We start from the raw sequence: 15,201 nt of genomic DNA, 5'->3' as shown, positions 1-15,201 counted from the left end.
AATATAGAAGTGAGCTCATAAGTTTGGAAGAATGGTCCACTCCGACTAACTCCAACTTGGTTGAGTCTAATAACTCACAGGATCTAAGAAATGTCACATGTGAGTCATCTCATGACATGACTATATAACGTGAGCCCACTCACAATGACTAGGTTGCTTCTAAAGGTTCACAGTCATGTGATCATTCTCCTATCGGTGTTAGCCAGTCTGCCGTCATTAGGGACAGTGTTTAAGGCACCTCTGCCAATTCTCCTTGAATCCATCATATGGTCACTCGTATGCGAGACGGCATAGTAAAGCCCAATCCCAAATATTTTATTGCTCTCTCTATGCTGCTTGGACCAAAGAGTTTCAAGGTTGCTCTTGCTCACAAAGGGTGGTGTGATGCTATGCATGAGGAGATGCGTGCTCTTCATGTCAATGACACATGGGAACTTGTGCCCAAAGAGCCTAGCATGCATATCATCCGGTGTAAATAGGTTTATAAAACCAAACTCAAAAGTGACGGCTCTGTCGAATGGCTAAAAGTTCATCTTGTTGCTAAGGGATTTGATCAAATCCCGGGTATTGACTTCCTAGAAACCTTCTCTTCAATAATCAAGCTTGTCACCATACATATTATTTTCACCCTCGCTTTGGCCTACAACTAGGATATTCGTCAATTGGATGTCAAGAATGCATCTTTACATGGTCGTTTGAATGAAACTGTGTTCCTTGAACAACCTCCAGGGTTTCAAGACCCTCAACAGTCGGACTTTGTTTATAAATTGAAGAAAGCCTTGTATGACTCAAGCTGGCTCCTCGGGCGTGGTTTGATCGATTTGGCACATTTCTTCTCTCTCTTGGTTTCTTCTCCAACATTGTTGATCTATCTTTATTTATTTATAAAGATGGATCCATGATAATTATTGTTCTACTCTATGTTGATGACATTATTCTGACAGGCAATGATCCTCAAATTCTTTGTCAGTTCATCCACAATGTCAGTTAAGAGTTTGCAATGAAAGATCTCGGATTCTTGCATTATTTTTTGGGCATTGAAATTCACAGGTCCTCCAGGGGCTTATTAATGAATCAGAAGCTCTATGTTTATGAACTTCTTGACAAGGCTCAAATGGTTGGCGTCAAGCCTGCCTCTATGTCCATGGTGACCTTGCTACTGACACTATGGATGGTGGTGATCTGCCTTTTCGGGATGCTACCTTTTACCGCAGTCTAGTTGGTGGTCTTCAATACCTCACTATGACTCATCGTGATCTCTCCTTCAGTGTTAACTTTGTCAGTCAGTTCATACAGAATCCGACCAATACTCATTTTCAGATGGTGAAACACATTCTTCGTTTTGTTCATGGTACTATTGATCACGGGATTCAACTGCTTTTCAATACATCTTTGTCCTTGTGTGCTTTCTCATATGTCAATTGGGTTGGATGTCCCGTTACCCGACACTCTACCTTTGGCTTTTGCACATTTCTCAAGAATAATTGCATCTCTTGCAGTGCCAAAAAGCAACCTAATGTTACCAGATCCAGTTTAGAAGCCGAATACCGCTCGATAGCATACACTACTGCTACACTTACGTGACTCACGTTCTTCTACATGACTGAGGAGTCTTCCTTTATCACCCCCCTATCTTTTTTTGTGATAATATTTCGGCACTTCAGAATGCCATAAAGCCCGCATTTCATTCTCATATGAAGCATGTTGAAATCGACTATCATTTTGTTCGAGAAAAGGTTGCTATGAGAACTCTCATCACTCGTTATGAGTCTCTTTACTCTACCCGCGACCATTTTGAGAGAGACTGTTAACAGTAGAAATCATGATGGACACAATAGTGTCAACAATGGGACTCTACCAGGCGGTTACGTTGACCATGACGATCATGATGATATTAAGCATGCTAATAAAAAAGATTATTGATAATCTCAATCACACAAAAGAATGAGACACATGTGAGGCCAAGATTATCCACAAATGTGGAGGAGCCAATATGGTTAGCCGTTTTAACAAATGTAGAACTAATATGATGGAGACCAAGATTATCGATAACATGAAAATTATCGATAATATCAAAGGAAGGGCAAATACAGTTAAATGTGAAGGATATCAAGATAATACTCTTATCAAATGTAATGATGTTAAAGATAGCCTAAGATTAATCGACAGCCCTGTGTAACATTCTTAAATAGTGAAAAAGTCCGGAGTATCGTGGTCTCAGGTGATTTCTCACTGAACCACGTTAATATCGTGTGTTGAATTTCTTTTTATCATACATCTGTCAGATTAGTAAAAAAACTGAATCCAATTATATAATCTGAAGTGGTTCTGGCTTATAACATGCAACTAAACAAAATCAAAATCAGTCTCTAAAACCACCAAGAACTGAGCAAACCAAACAATTAACCAGGCTGAGCTCAGGCTTGAGTTGGAAAAGGAAAAAAAAAGGATCGATAGGTCTAAGCCGTCTGACCCAATTTGAGCCCAGCAAGGTTTAACAAGGGCCAACACGACCAGACCCAAACCTAATAACACCCGCTCAGCCTGAATCTAATACGGGCCGACTAATGTCATCAACGTATCAGGGTTGAGGCAATCAGAGTTGCATTTGTTAAACTCGAAGCAGCAGGAAACACATGCATTTTGGGTGGGAGTGGGCCGGTCGTTCAGGCAGGAAAAATCACTGGCTTTTACATTATAATGAACGAATGGACTATGCATGTAACAACATATGTTACAGGATTGCATTATACAAAGACAACAGTAAAATAACTACAAATTATTGCAATATATAATCAAATGAAATGAATAGAGGAAAACCATATCGATCAATCTCCCGAACTACGTCTTTGGGGCGTCGGTCTGCTACCAGCACGGGACAATCTAGTACGCGTTGGCATTAGTGTAGCCATCGTATGCGACCTATCTGATTCACGCCGACGTCTGGGAGAACTAGTGGTCTCCAACTCGCTTGAACCCTGCTTATGGCTGAACGGATCAACCCAGTCCTTGTCTTCCTTCACTGCATCGTCCCACCTCCTCCTAAACGCTTCCAACTCTGCACTAGACTGCCTCCTGATCTGCTCAAAACCAAACCAACATACATGAGAGAGAGAGAACAAAGGAATATAGATGCATTTGGTGAAACAACATAAAAATCAAACAACAAAGAACAAACTATATGGATTCAGGTTTCAGATGTAGCTTAATACAACGACCAACAAAGTGTTCATAAAGCTCACCTCGACTCGAACATCAATGGGTCCACGCCTCCCTACCTGCAAAAAAGACCAGAAAAAGAAAAAATAAAAAACAAACAAGCTCAATGTCAAATAAGTTTTGAATAGTTTTAAAATCAAACTATCATTATTTGAGGAATTTCAGAAAATTGAAGAGCTCTAGAAGAATACCTTCGGTGATACTCCTCCAGGTGCAGCGGAAACAGGAGCCTGAACAAGAAAAGAATGCTCAACATATAGGCAGTAGAAAGAGGGAAATCAAACATTAAATTAAGGTGTGCTTGTGTGTGTGAGAGAGAGATTCACCGCAGTTTGTCAACCAAAAACCAAAAGACAGACCCAATTGGGCCATGACATTTCATTCTCAAGTTAGATTTTGGTATCAAAACCAGCATTGCATTTTTCTTTTCATTCATTTTGGTTAAGTGAAACAATGAAAATATGGTGTTCGGAAATTCGAACACCAATGTTCTCAATCTCATTATCACATGACAACCATTCTAAAAGAACTTGAACCTATTGACAGAAATCATGAAAAAAAACGTACTTTGCCTAATACTAGGATCATTAAGCACGAAAAACATATTTCTGTAACACAAGAATCATCAAGTATATAGAAAAGCAAAAAGAAAATGAGGTAAAGTTTGTTTCAATATCCACCTGTCACATCCATCTATGTTATCTTTAAATGCATGCTAAGCATATAAAATAAGATTTTATTTTTCATGTGAACTGCTTCCCTATTATCCATAACGGGAAAAAGTTTTTTTTAATGGTTTGATCTACAAAGGCAAAATGACAAGTAGCCATTAGTAGACCAATATTTGGTATTGAGTCATCGGGGATAATCCATGATAATCATATACCATTGTTTAATTTGTTAACTTATTTTTAATAATAGATCCTCTATGTACTCACTGAATATATATATATATATATATATATATATATATATATATATATATATGTATATATATATATATGTATATATATATATATGTATATATATATATGTATATATATATAGAGAGAGAGAGAGAGAAATTCACTAACAATATACTGTCAAACAAAAAGCCAAAATAAATTTGGAAATTAAGTTGACCTTTCTTGTTGAAGGACCTCCTAAAGTTGGAATTCCTTGATGAACAATGTACTCACTATCAATCACTCCAACCTTCTTAGTTCGGTCACCCTAAATCACCAAGACCAAAAGCAATATTTAGACTTTATTAGACAGTCTATTATCAACAGAAATGTTTGTAACACCAACAATAACTGCAGCAACAGTAGCAAGAATGTACATTTCTTCAGTCGAATGAAAGATTTATCCAGGATATAAAATAGTTCTTCCTAGTCATATCTAGGTTCTTGTGTCGACCTTCCATAAATTTTCATGCACCTTCGACAATTTAAGGGTCAAGTTTTTTTTTTGTTTTTTAGTAATTCTTTTTACGCAATCAAAACAAACAATAGAAGTCGACGGATCACAACAGTTAATGACTCACATTCAGATCATTCCAAAACAACTGTGGTAGTAGGCAATCTCTAGATGTTATATTTAGAATTCTTATTGCCTTTTCAGATGACTAGATTCTCTACTATCAATTCTTAAGTTAGGCCAATTGTTGAACTTCCTATAATTGGTTTCTAGACAAATGCTTTGTGTAACAAGAGTACTTCAAAATGCCTAGTGTATCAGTGTCAATGTTGATACTCGAAGATAAATTGTGTTCAAAAATATTTTATACAAATACATTTCTTTTTATTTTCATCGAACATTTTATTTGTAGTATTTATATCTGAATTCATACATGTGCACGAGTTTGACATATACGACCCACCAGTACCTTTGCACACTTTTTTTTATGAAACAAATGAATTTCTCACCATAGAATCTACATGAATACTTGGTGGGGATGGTAAAGGTTTCCCAAGCTGCATGTGTTTTTTTTTAAAGGCCTGCATCATGTGTAATTCCATATAACAGAATTGTCCAAATAGAGAGAAATCGTACCTGAGCACAATATCCAAGTTTCATATCCATTCCCCAACCATGTACAAGATCATTCTGTAAAAAGTAACAACAAACTAATAATATCAATCTCCAGGATCCACCAAAACAAACATCATTCTTGAATTGATTAAATGTCAAATTACATCCAAAAAAGAAAAAACATCTAAGCTAGAAAAAGCATCCCATATGGTAATATAAGAATTCTAAGCAACAATAAGAAAACATGCCAGAGACATAAATAACAAACTGCAAAATCGTACAACACCAGATAAAGCAAGTAGAAAACGCACAAGAAAAAGGATTCAGGGTTCCAGACACATGGGCAAGCATGTAAACTCACATATCCCTCTTTGAAGATTTTTCAACATTGATATTATATGCATTGTTATGAGCAAATATGACAAGCTAGTAAACTACTATCCAAGATTTGATCATGGAATCAAAATAGAAAAATTTTGTGCCTAAACATGCCTGAATAAGGCGCCAAGCACAACGCCAAGCAGCTCTTGAAAATACAGGTGCCATCCCTTCAACCCATCTACACAATAAGGAAGAGAATCAGCAAACCATAAACCATAAACCATAAGCTATAAGCTACAAAAGTCAAGTGATTATGTGTGTGTGCACGCTACCATGTATATCATCTATACGGTCCAATCTACAAAAAAAGTCAAAAAATATTCTTAAAAAAAAGGTGATTTTTACTCAATAGTTTAGTACCTTCATTAGTACGAAATGTTTATATATATACATACATATATATAATAGAAAATGGGTTTTGAACGATGTGATCGTGATATGTAAGCATGTTTGTCAAGTGCTTCAAAATTCAACAATCATAATATACCAAAACTTCATCACTCAAAAAATTGTGTTCTTATATAAAAAACATGATCCAAGGTCCAACCCTCAGCAAAAGAACCATATTAACACATCTACATGGTCAGATTGAGTTGATACAGCTTGCACTTATTACTTCAAACACAATAGTTTGTACCTTCATTAGTACCAAATATCACACATGTGAAAATTATGTAGTAAAAAGATAAGGATGAGCCATGATATGTGACCATCTTCAAGCATGAAGAGCAGTTATAGCTAACAAGTGCATCCTGCACTGTGGCACATGAAATACCAATCATGTCTTTGGTCTGTCTTCTAGGTGACCGTGACCCCCCACCCCAAACCAAGCGCTTACAGGGGGAGAATCTTTGGTAATTGGTCCCAACGAAAGGTGGACATAGGTTGTCCAAAATTCGTGGCAGATTATCTAGCCTAGAGAAGTCCAAAAGTAATTAGAACAATACAATGTGATATACCAAAGACTAGAAAAGTATAATTAGACATATTAAAGCTTAGAAACTCAACTTGAAATATTTAGCCCATAAACATTAAAGTTAACGTGTTAGTGGTCAAGACAAATATGACTTCATATCTCAAAAGTAAACAGATGAAAAAAAGGAACATGTCATACCCTGAACATGGTGGTCCTTCACTCATATTTGAACACTTAGACCTTCCGAAATCACCGTATACTCTCCTAACAACACAACCATACCTCACTGTTGGTAAATGTTTCAAAAAGCATCCCCCACCCCCAATGTCAGAATATGGAGAGTTAAATGAAGAGAAGAATGTAACCTGTGGACCCTCCCTGTTTTCCTCCTCATGGTAATCTGATGATGTATTTCTGATAAAGTAGGATCTAATGCTGGTTGTGAAATCTCCAATCCTTCTGCTTTCATGATTTTCAAGTACCTTTCGACAAAAAAAATTATGATAAGAAAATTATACCATTTCACAAAAATTAGCTTACATTAATGACAATCAACTTATATCATGAAACCATAACTAAAAGATCACATAGAAAAGGTCCATCATAACCATAACTCAAGAGAAAATAAAGAAGGCTTCCCAAAGAAACCATTGTATTCACTGTTAATGAAGTGTTTCTTTGTACTAACTCATAAAAGTTAAAATCTACAAAGTGTTCAATCAATAATGAAAATTCCAAAACATAACATACTAGGGACATATAAAATGTCATGCAAACACATTAGCCATGAATTATTGTGAAATATAAAAAAGTTTTAAATATTGAATGTCGCAACAGAAGAAGAAGAAAGATGATAGCTCCACCTATAAAACGGTTTTGGTTGGGAATCAAATTTAATGTGAATACAAGCTTATGTGTTTGTGTGTGTGTGTGTGTGTGTGTGTGCATTGAATGTATGCAGACACGACCCCAACCTATAACCAAGATTCTAACTCCAAATCTCTAATCATCTCAAGGATGTGTTAGAAGATGAGAAATGTTTGTAGTCTAAAGGCACGCATAAGCAAAGATTAACCTACATATTAATGTCATGTATGTTTGGCTCTTATTTTTAAAAAAATAGTTAATTACAGTCCATAAGGTGGAGAAGGATAACTAGTGATAGTGATGAGGAACATTAAGCAATCTTCTTCCCTTTTTCTATTTGAATTTGGATGTGACTTTGTAAACAATCAACTTTGTGTCCAATTGTATGTGCTTTCTCTTTCTTGGTGCATCTCAGACAATCTGATAATTTTTTTAATAATAAACACAGATTTTAATAAATTATATATATCTATATGAAATAATAGTACAAGAAACCACAAAATTTTATAACGAACTAACAATTGTAATTTAATTTTAAGTTTTTAACACTTGCAAAAATATGAAAACATAAGTGTAAACTTTAGTAAAATTCTTACATTTTTGGTATTTTTATTACATTTTATTAAAAATGGATCTTTTATTTGGTTTTATAAGGAACACTTAGGTGGTTGTTGGATGTTGTTAATGTTCAGAATTATCTGATGTTAACATATTCACCACAAATTTACACCATTAACATATTTAAAAATGACATGATGGCTTTATGAACTACTTCTCATAAAACTACAAAATTTCCCATGATCGAAAAAATTTAATGCATGAAACCATCTTGTTGTTTCCGAATTTATCAAAGGCACAAATTTGTTATTAACATATCAGTATATACCGATGGATGTGAACATTAATAGATCCACAAGTGTTTGCTGCCTATGCACACACACCGAAAAGAACAATGATAATTCATTACATTACAGCATGATCTTTCTGGTTTAAGAAATAAAAAGCAAGTGAAAGATAACCAATAGTTTCCCATTCAGTACCTTCCAGGATGGAAATTCTCTACTCCTAAATCTTCATCCCAAATAAAAATGTAATCATAAATAGATATAACATCAGGATGTAAGAAACGTTTTGCAAACCACCTGCAACATAATGAAACTATTTTGTGAATATTCAGCCATTAAGGGAAAACCACAATAATGAACAAAAGCAACTAAAGTGAAATTTGTGTAGCTGCATTATAGCACCGGAAAGAATACTCCTCTCTATTACTTTCTAGTAACTAATTAAGATATAAATAATATAACCCTATTAACACACCTACCACTTGCTTTGGTTATGTGCAACTATATGTATTGCCTTGTTGTTCCACTGAAAGTCCCTCCATCCATCAACATTACCGTCATAATGAAATAGGATAACTGTAAAATTCTCTGAGAAAAACTGGAAAAAAAAAAACGAAAGTTAATTGTAGAGGTTACATCTAGCCATGCAATTCATATCACTTTAAAAATCCCAAAAAATACCTTCTTCACAATGGCATCCACATTTTTTTTCTGCTTGATACCAACAGGCATTGCCAGCAGACTCTTATTAGTATCTTTATAATCCTACAAAATTCAACTGCCATATGTTAATCAAATTTATACACAAAACCCATTGTGCTCAATAGTCTACCCGGACATGCATGCCTAGAAGCACATGCTAGTCAGTTGAAGATAATTATTTGATCTAATACCAGTAAATTCAGTCTTTCAGTAGATGCCAAGGTCACAAAATGCATAACAATTGGATGCACATAACACACACTCAGTAGGAAAGATTGGTCTAGTCTACAGAGGAAACATAGATTATACAATTGAGGTTAATAATGCCTATGATATTTACAAGTGATTTCACTCAATAATTACATACTGAAGTTTTTCATCCTACAACCCATCAAACAAATAGTTGGACATTTGTGAATAACTGGTTTCTCAGAAATTGTTGAACAAGATCAAAGAAAAGAAAACATCTCCACAAAATAAAAAAGAAAGAAAATATTTCTGACATAGAAGAAGCAAAAACTTTTACAATATTGGGAGTTCCACACATGCACAATATTAGTTCCCCTCAGGTTGTCAATGTAAAATATTCATACAAACATGTAGGGGGTGATCAAGAAGGTGCAACATCATTCATCTTTCTGGCTAGTTAAACACAAGTAGTTCATAAATCTTTTACCATCATCCTTAATGTAATACATACCGTCGAATGGGAGATCCTTCTTGCAAAAAGAGATCTTAATTCCATATCTGTAGTAGCTTCCACTATACCACGTGGTAAGGACTCCACCTCATGACCAGAAGTACCATAAATTTCCTAAGGCGATGAATCAAATGATATCTGTCAGAAAAGGGTACCAATCCAGCACCTTGTTTCATGATCAGCACTTCAAAGAATAGATACTTTCAGCTTTCTAGAGAAAGAGCTTACTGTTATTGCCTCCAAAGGATGAATTTTTTTTTCTTCCTTGTAATAAACAGGATGCATTTCCTTTTCCTCCTGAGGATTTAACAGACCTCTTCAGTAAGGAAAGTGGAGCGCAGGGAGAAGCAACATGGCACATGACAAAATCATTCACTTAAAAACATGGCAAAAGAAAAATTTGCATACCTCTGTTTCTCGACCCTTCGTCCACATGGTTATTGAGGTGAATAGTAACACAAGCATGCATGCAATCGTCATAAAAGGAATAGCCACCTTGAAAAAACAAAACCCCTGCAGGTAGAACTTCTGTTTTAGTAACGGATAAATATCTTATGCTCGATTGCTAACAAAATAGCAGTGGTATAAACCTTTTCGAGCACTACACTATAACCACCATCATAAACATAGAAGCCATGTCTAACAGGCTTGTGTACATCGGTAACAAGAAATAATTATCCAGAAAGAACCAAGAGGCACATCATAGATAACTTACACCATCCCAAAGCCTGAATCTTGACTTTGATCCGGAGAATTTGGAGTACATCACTGAAAAGGCATATGTTTACTTGCCATTTACCAGCGGAACATTCTCCTCTATGGCCTAGCAGTAGAGTCGCCTACTCATCCACTTCAAATTCTGAAGATGGAACAGGAAAAATAATTATGAATCAATAACCACCAAGCAAAATTTCCATAAAAATCCAAACCTCCAGACATAAACCCAAAATGATGTTAGAAAGAGAAAATCCTAAATGAACCTACTCAAACACCAAGTCTCTTAGTCTCTTCCTAATCAGCATGCTTGTTGTCAAAAATTGATGGGAACTTGATCACATCAATCCGTAAAAGGCAATAAAAACGGAAAACTCTCAACAGGTGTTTATCGGAACTGAATCACCAACAAGAGAGAACTATTCCGCGCCTTTAAAAGGAACAGCTAGTTTAGAGAGAGATGAGGTAACGAATCGTGAGCATGAGACAACCATTAAAGGAAAACCAACCATAACTGACCAGAAAGCTTGAAAATCACACAGAAACGGGATAAAAAACATGCACTTAAAAATCTATTTATTCTAAAGATTTGCAAAGGCGGAAAACCAGAAGCATCTCGGCAGTAATAACTGCGGCATCATCCTCTCCATAAACGAACCATCCAAAGCTTCAACAAAGACGGAAGCGAACGGCAATCACAAAAAGGGGATCCAATAACACGTCCTACAGAGACGAAAGGGAAAGGGGAAAACTGTACAAACGAGACTTCACCTATCTCGGGTTCGAAACCGGCGACGGTACCCTGCGAAGGAACTATCAGATACACGAGAGCATGGGGCAAGAAAGTAGAATAATATATAAAGACTGGAAACTAAAAAGACGTGCTATTTTAGAAGTCTGATTAGGTTAAAAACATTCTTTATAGTAGTTTGCCTCTCTCCCTTCGGGAACAAAAAGGTCAAAAAAAAATGGACACGCGGATAATGATGCACGATTTTTTCGCCTTCCATCGTAAATAAACCACACAGACTTCTGCTAAATGTGGACGGAGAAACATAAAGGAATTAGACCGCCGACTAATTCACCAGAGATAGGGCCTCAGAGAAAAGGCAGAATCCGGAAAGGGTAGGCCTGGGTGCGGAAACGGACCGGAGAACACTTAAATCCTGCCGGAGATTTTACGACTCTACGGCCGGCCAGAAATTAATTACAGATCCCTTTTTCAATAAAATCTTTTCCCTCTATCGGCATCATGCATCAGGAAACAACTACAACAGAAAAGGGCGCCTAAAAACGAAAATTCTAATCGGTTCGAACGCTATTTTATGTCAAACGATGAAAATAGCGGCTGGAAGCATCAGAACAGAGCAGATAGGATCAGAATCTTGGCCTAGTCGTCTCTATCACCTTGATCTCACTGTTTTTCGTTGAGAATCAGTCAATTCATTGCAGAAGAAATTGAGAAACTCTACGCTCAACGAGAAGACACATTGTATCGAGTTTTCCGGCCAGATAAACGGGAAAAGACGCTGAAATTCTCCCCGGACACGCAGCGATCCAACATCTAACAGTATAACAAACGACACGTTCGGGTATCAAGACACCAGAAACCACGCCAAGAAACTCTCGGAATCGCTCTCCGACCTCCAACGCCGGTGAAGATCCCCGAGCTCCTTCTGCAAGAAGAATAAGAAGACGAACAAACCGAACCAATCTGCAACGCTAGAAAACTCACCGTCAAATACGCTGGATGAAACGAAATGTCTCCGCCGGAATCAGAGCTCCAAACCAGCTTGAAACCGAACGCTGCGCCACCTACCTGCTATTAGATCTCTGCGCCTCCGTCCGTCAAAGAATAAGAAGAAGCAAACTCTCTCTCTCTCTCTCTCTCTCTCTCTCTCTCTCTCTCTCTCTCTCTCTCTCTCTCTCTCTCCAGAATCCGAGCTCTAAGACGGCTGGAAATCGACCGACAGGCCTCCTATCGCTACTTGATCCCTACAGCTCCGTCCGGGAGTAAGAGTAGCCGGAATCCGAGATCTAAGCCGGCCGTTGATCAACCGACAGGGCTCCTACCGCTGCTTGATCTCTACAGCTCCGCCGGGGAAGAAGAGTCTCCGGAATCCGAACAGCAAGCCGGCCGTTAATCAACTGGCAGGCCTTATTCCGATGCCTGATCTCTGTAGTTCCGCCCTGTAGGAGAAACAAATGCTCTCTCTCTCTCTCTCTGGGTTGCAAACCAAAATACGTTAGATATTAGATTTATAGGAAAGGACGGAAAGAAAAGGGCAGACTAGAAGTTAAACTAAGCGGGATTATGAAAACTGACTAATTAAGCGTTTGTTCGATGGGCATTGAAACGACGTAAAGGCTGAGATCAGGGAGGATGCGTTACGTGGTGAAAGGGTGCTGATCGCTGCCCGACTTTCGAGACCCCTCACTGCGTGCGATCGCGTGCAGCTCTCAAGCCCCAGCCCCATTGGCCAGAGAGGACTTCTATAGGTTCCCTCATGGGTTCGGTGCGGATGACCCGAGTTTGGAACCGGTAATCCTCTACACTCTTGTTTTCAATCGGATCTGGTTTTTTTTTATTCGATCGTTGCATGGTCGTACCGAACGCCATTGGCTTTGACAACGAATGATCCTCGCCAAGAATCATGACACTTAGTTTGGTTTGATCACATGAGATCGACTTCTTACCACACTTTAAAAAGTAAATCTCATTTAAAAATACCCAAAAACAATAAAACAATAAAAAAAAATAGCACATTGTCCAAAAAGCTTAGTAAAATGTGAGTTGACACACAAGTCAAAACTAAAATTTATAAAATTAATTTTATTTGTGTTAATTTCGAGACCCCCCCATTGTGTGCGATCATGTGCAGCTCTCAAGCCCTAGCCCCAAAGGCCACATAGGCCTTTTACATGTTTCTCCATGGGTTCGTGTGGATGACCCGAGTGATAATCCATTGTACTCTTGTATTCATTGGGATTTGATTTTCTGGATCTGATAGTTTCGGACCCAATACCATTGGCTTTGACAACCAATAATCCTCACTAAAAATCAAGAATTGGTTCAATAAGGTGAAATTTACTTATTAACACACTTTCAAAAGTGAATCTCTTTTCAAAAATACTCAAAAACAATAAAGAGTAAAAGTTTTTTAGCACAAAACTAAAAAAATAAGCCTCTTAAAAAATGAGTTGGCACAAAACTTAAAAAATAAAATTTAAAACACTTTCTCATGAAATTGGCTTGGCAGTTTTCAAGAAAACAAGCAGTAAATAAAAAAATGTGAGGCATTAAGGATAATTAGTTGGGTACTAAATGATTTTGTTTTTCTTACATGGCAAAAGGAAAATAATGCATGGTTCTTTAATTTGACCCGGATCTGTATTAGTTTTGTTTCTAAGTTCTTACACTTTTTAAAATATTGGCGATGTTTTTAAAATGCTACAACATAAAGCCCCAATAAAGTATACAAAAACATGCAATATTTTTAAGATGTTGCTTATGTTTAAAATATCACGATTTTATAGATATGAAAGTGATGTCAACACTTTATAAAAATGTTTGTACATTGTATTTTCATTACATTTTTTATTTCCTTACATTTTTAAATTCACGTGTCAATCCTTTTATCAAGAGATTTTTCTATGAAAGCAAACACTTATAATTTATCATGACATTTTACTCGACAAGAAAACCCTGATAACGAGATTTGCAGCATTGGTGCTTAGACATTGCCCCAACTAGGAAAGTAGACGGGTCAGACTGGATGGGATCTAGGCAATACCGGGTCAGATCTGACTTAGTTGGATTCAGAATCGGATGTAATCCAACTGAATTAAATTTTGACATTTACATGTATTCAAATTTGGATCTTAGTTGAATAACTCGGATTCAGATGAAAAACCCAATAAGTCTGAATCAGATTGTTAATTGGATTCGGCTTTGGCTATCAGATCCGACTAATCAGAATTGAATTCAGGTCAGGTATCAGATAACATCTGACCCATTGACACCCCTAGGTCAAACCCTAATCCAAACCCTAGCTGCATATACATTTGGATCTCTTCTTAGTACAAACTAAAAAAATTGCCCTCCGATTCAAGTCATAAGCCCACATTCTTGTTTTTATGGACTTTGGATTTGGATTTTCAAGGTGAAAACATAGCTAAGACAATTGAGGTTAGATTGGTTCATCTTGCTAGTCATTTCTTTTTCAACTTGTCACTTGTTTCAATCAAATTCACTTGAGGATATATGAGAACTGCCTCTTTCACATAGATTGTCACTCCATAAATTAATGGTTGTATTTTTTTTACTATATCTAAACTATTTTTTTAGTGGGCCTATATCAAGGTCATCGACCGTCCGGTTCAGGTTTTGGTCGATTTCAGTTAGGGTTTTATCAGACCCAATTCTGAAGAGGTCTAAAGTTAAGACCCAAACCCGACCCAATCTAATTCAGGTTTGGGTTCGAATACAGCTGAAAATTGTGGACCCATATAGGTTAACGAGTTTGGGTGTGTACTGGGTCGGATATAAGCGGGTCTGATGGTTGAAAAAATAAACCCACATGAGTTAATAGAGTTGAGTATGATCAGTTTTGAGTCTTAATGGGTTCGGGTTTCAGCTCGGATCTTGATATTATTGATATTCTAGACCTAATTACTCACCAATAAAAAAAATATGTAAATTAATGACATCAACTATTCGTTAAGAAGATTATATGTTGACAAATGAGTGGTTTATTAAATGTTCTAAGTAGCCAAAACTTAAATATAAAAAAAAATTTATACCAACCAATAATTTCAAGTTGAAATAAAAAGGCATTAATTAT

The 15,201-nt window shown here is 36.7% G+C and overlaps 1 protein-coding gene across 4 annotated transcripts; it reads right to left on the bottom strand.

The window, feature by feature from the left end:
* Positions 1 to 2,665: 2,665 nt before the first annotated feature.
* Positions 2,666 to 12,590, bottom strand: LOC149822912 (uncharacterized). 4 transcript variants are annotated; one of them, XM_089980163.1, is made up of 16 exons: positions 12,093 to 12,590; positions 10,359 to 10,502; positions 10,052 to 10,156; positions 9,872 to 9,940; positions 9,644 to 9,757; positions 8,923 to 9,006; positions 8,721 to 8,839; positions 8,437 to 8,538; positions 6,895 to 7,011; positions 6,728 to 6,793; positions 5,725 to 5,791; positions 5,254 to 5,307; positions 4,342 to 4,431; positions 3,411 to 3,449; positions 3,243 to 3,278; positions 2,666 to 3,080 (listed from the first exon to the last, which is right to left on the bottom strand). In XM_089980163.1, exons 2-16 carry the CDS (start codon positions 10,407 to 10,409, stop codon positions 2,829 to 2,831), a joined length of 1,365 nt encoding a protein of 454 aa, XP_089836289.1. In that variant the 5' UTR covers positions 10,410 to 10,502; positions 12,093 to 12,590; the 3' UTR covers positions 2,666 to 2,828. The 4 variants fall into 4 exon arrangements, with proteins under 4 accessions (XP_089836289.1, XP_089836291.1, XP_089836290.1 ...); XM_089980165.1 differs by lacking the exon at positions 12,093 to 12,590 and adding an exon at positions 11,765 to 11,830; XM_089980164.1 differs by lacking the exon at positions 12,093 to 12,590 and adding an exon at positions 11,129 to 11,174.
* Between the last annotated feature and the right edge of the window lie 2,611 nt (positions 12,591 to 15,201).

Source organism: Nuphar pumila, chromosome 11, assembly GCF_984573655.1.
Source record: "Nuphar pumila chromosome 11, dmNupPumi1.hap1.1, whole genome shotgun sequence".
NCBI classification, from domain to species: Eukaryota; Viridiplantae; Streptophyta; class Magnoliopsida; order Nymphaeales; family Nymphaeaceae; genus Nuphar; species Nuphar pumila.
Note: the sequence above shows the minus strand (reverse complement) of the source record. Positions and strands in the feature narration are given on the sequence as shown.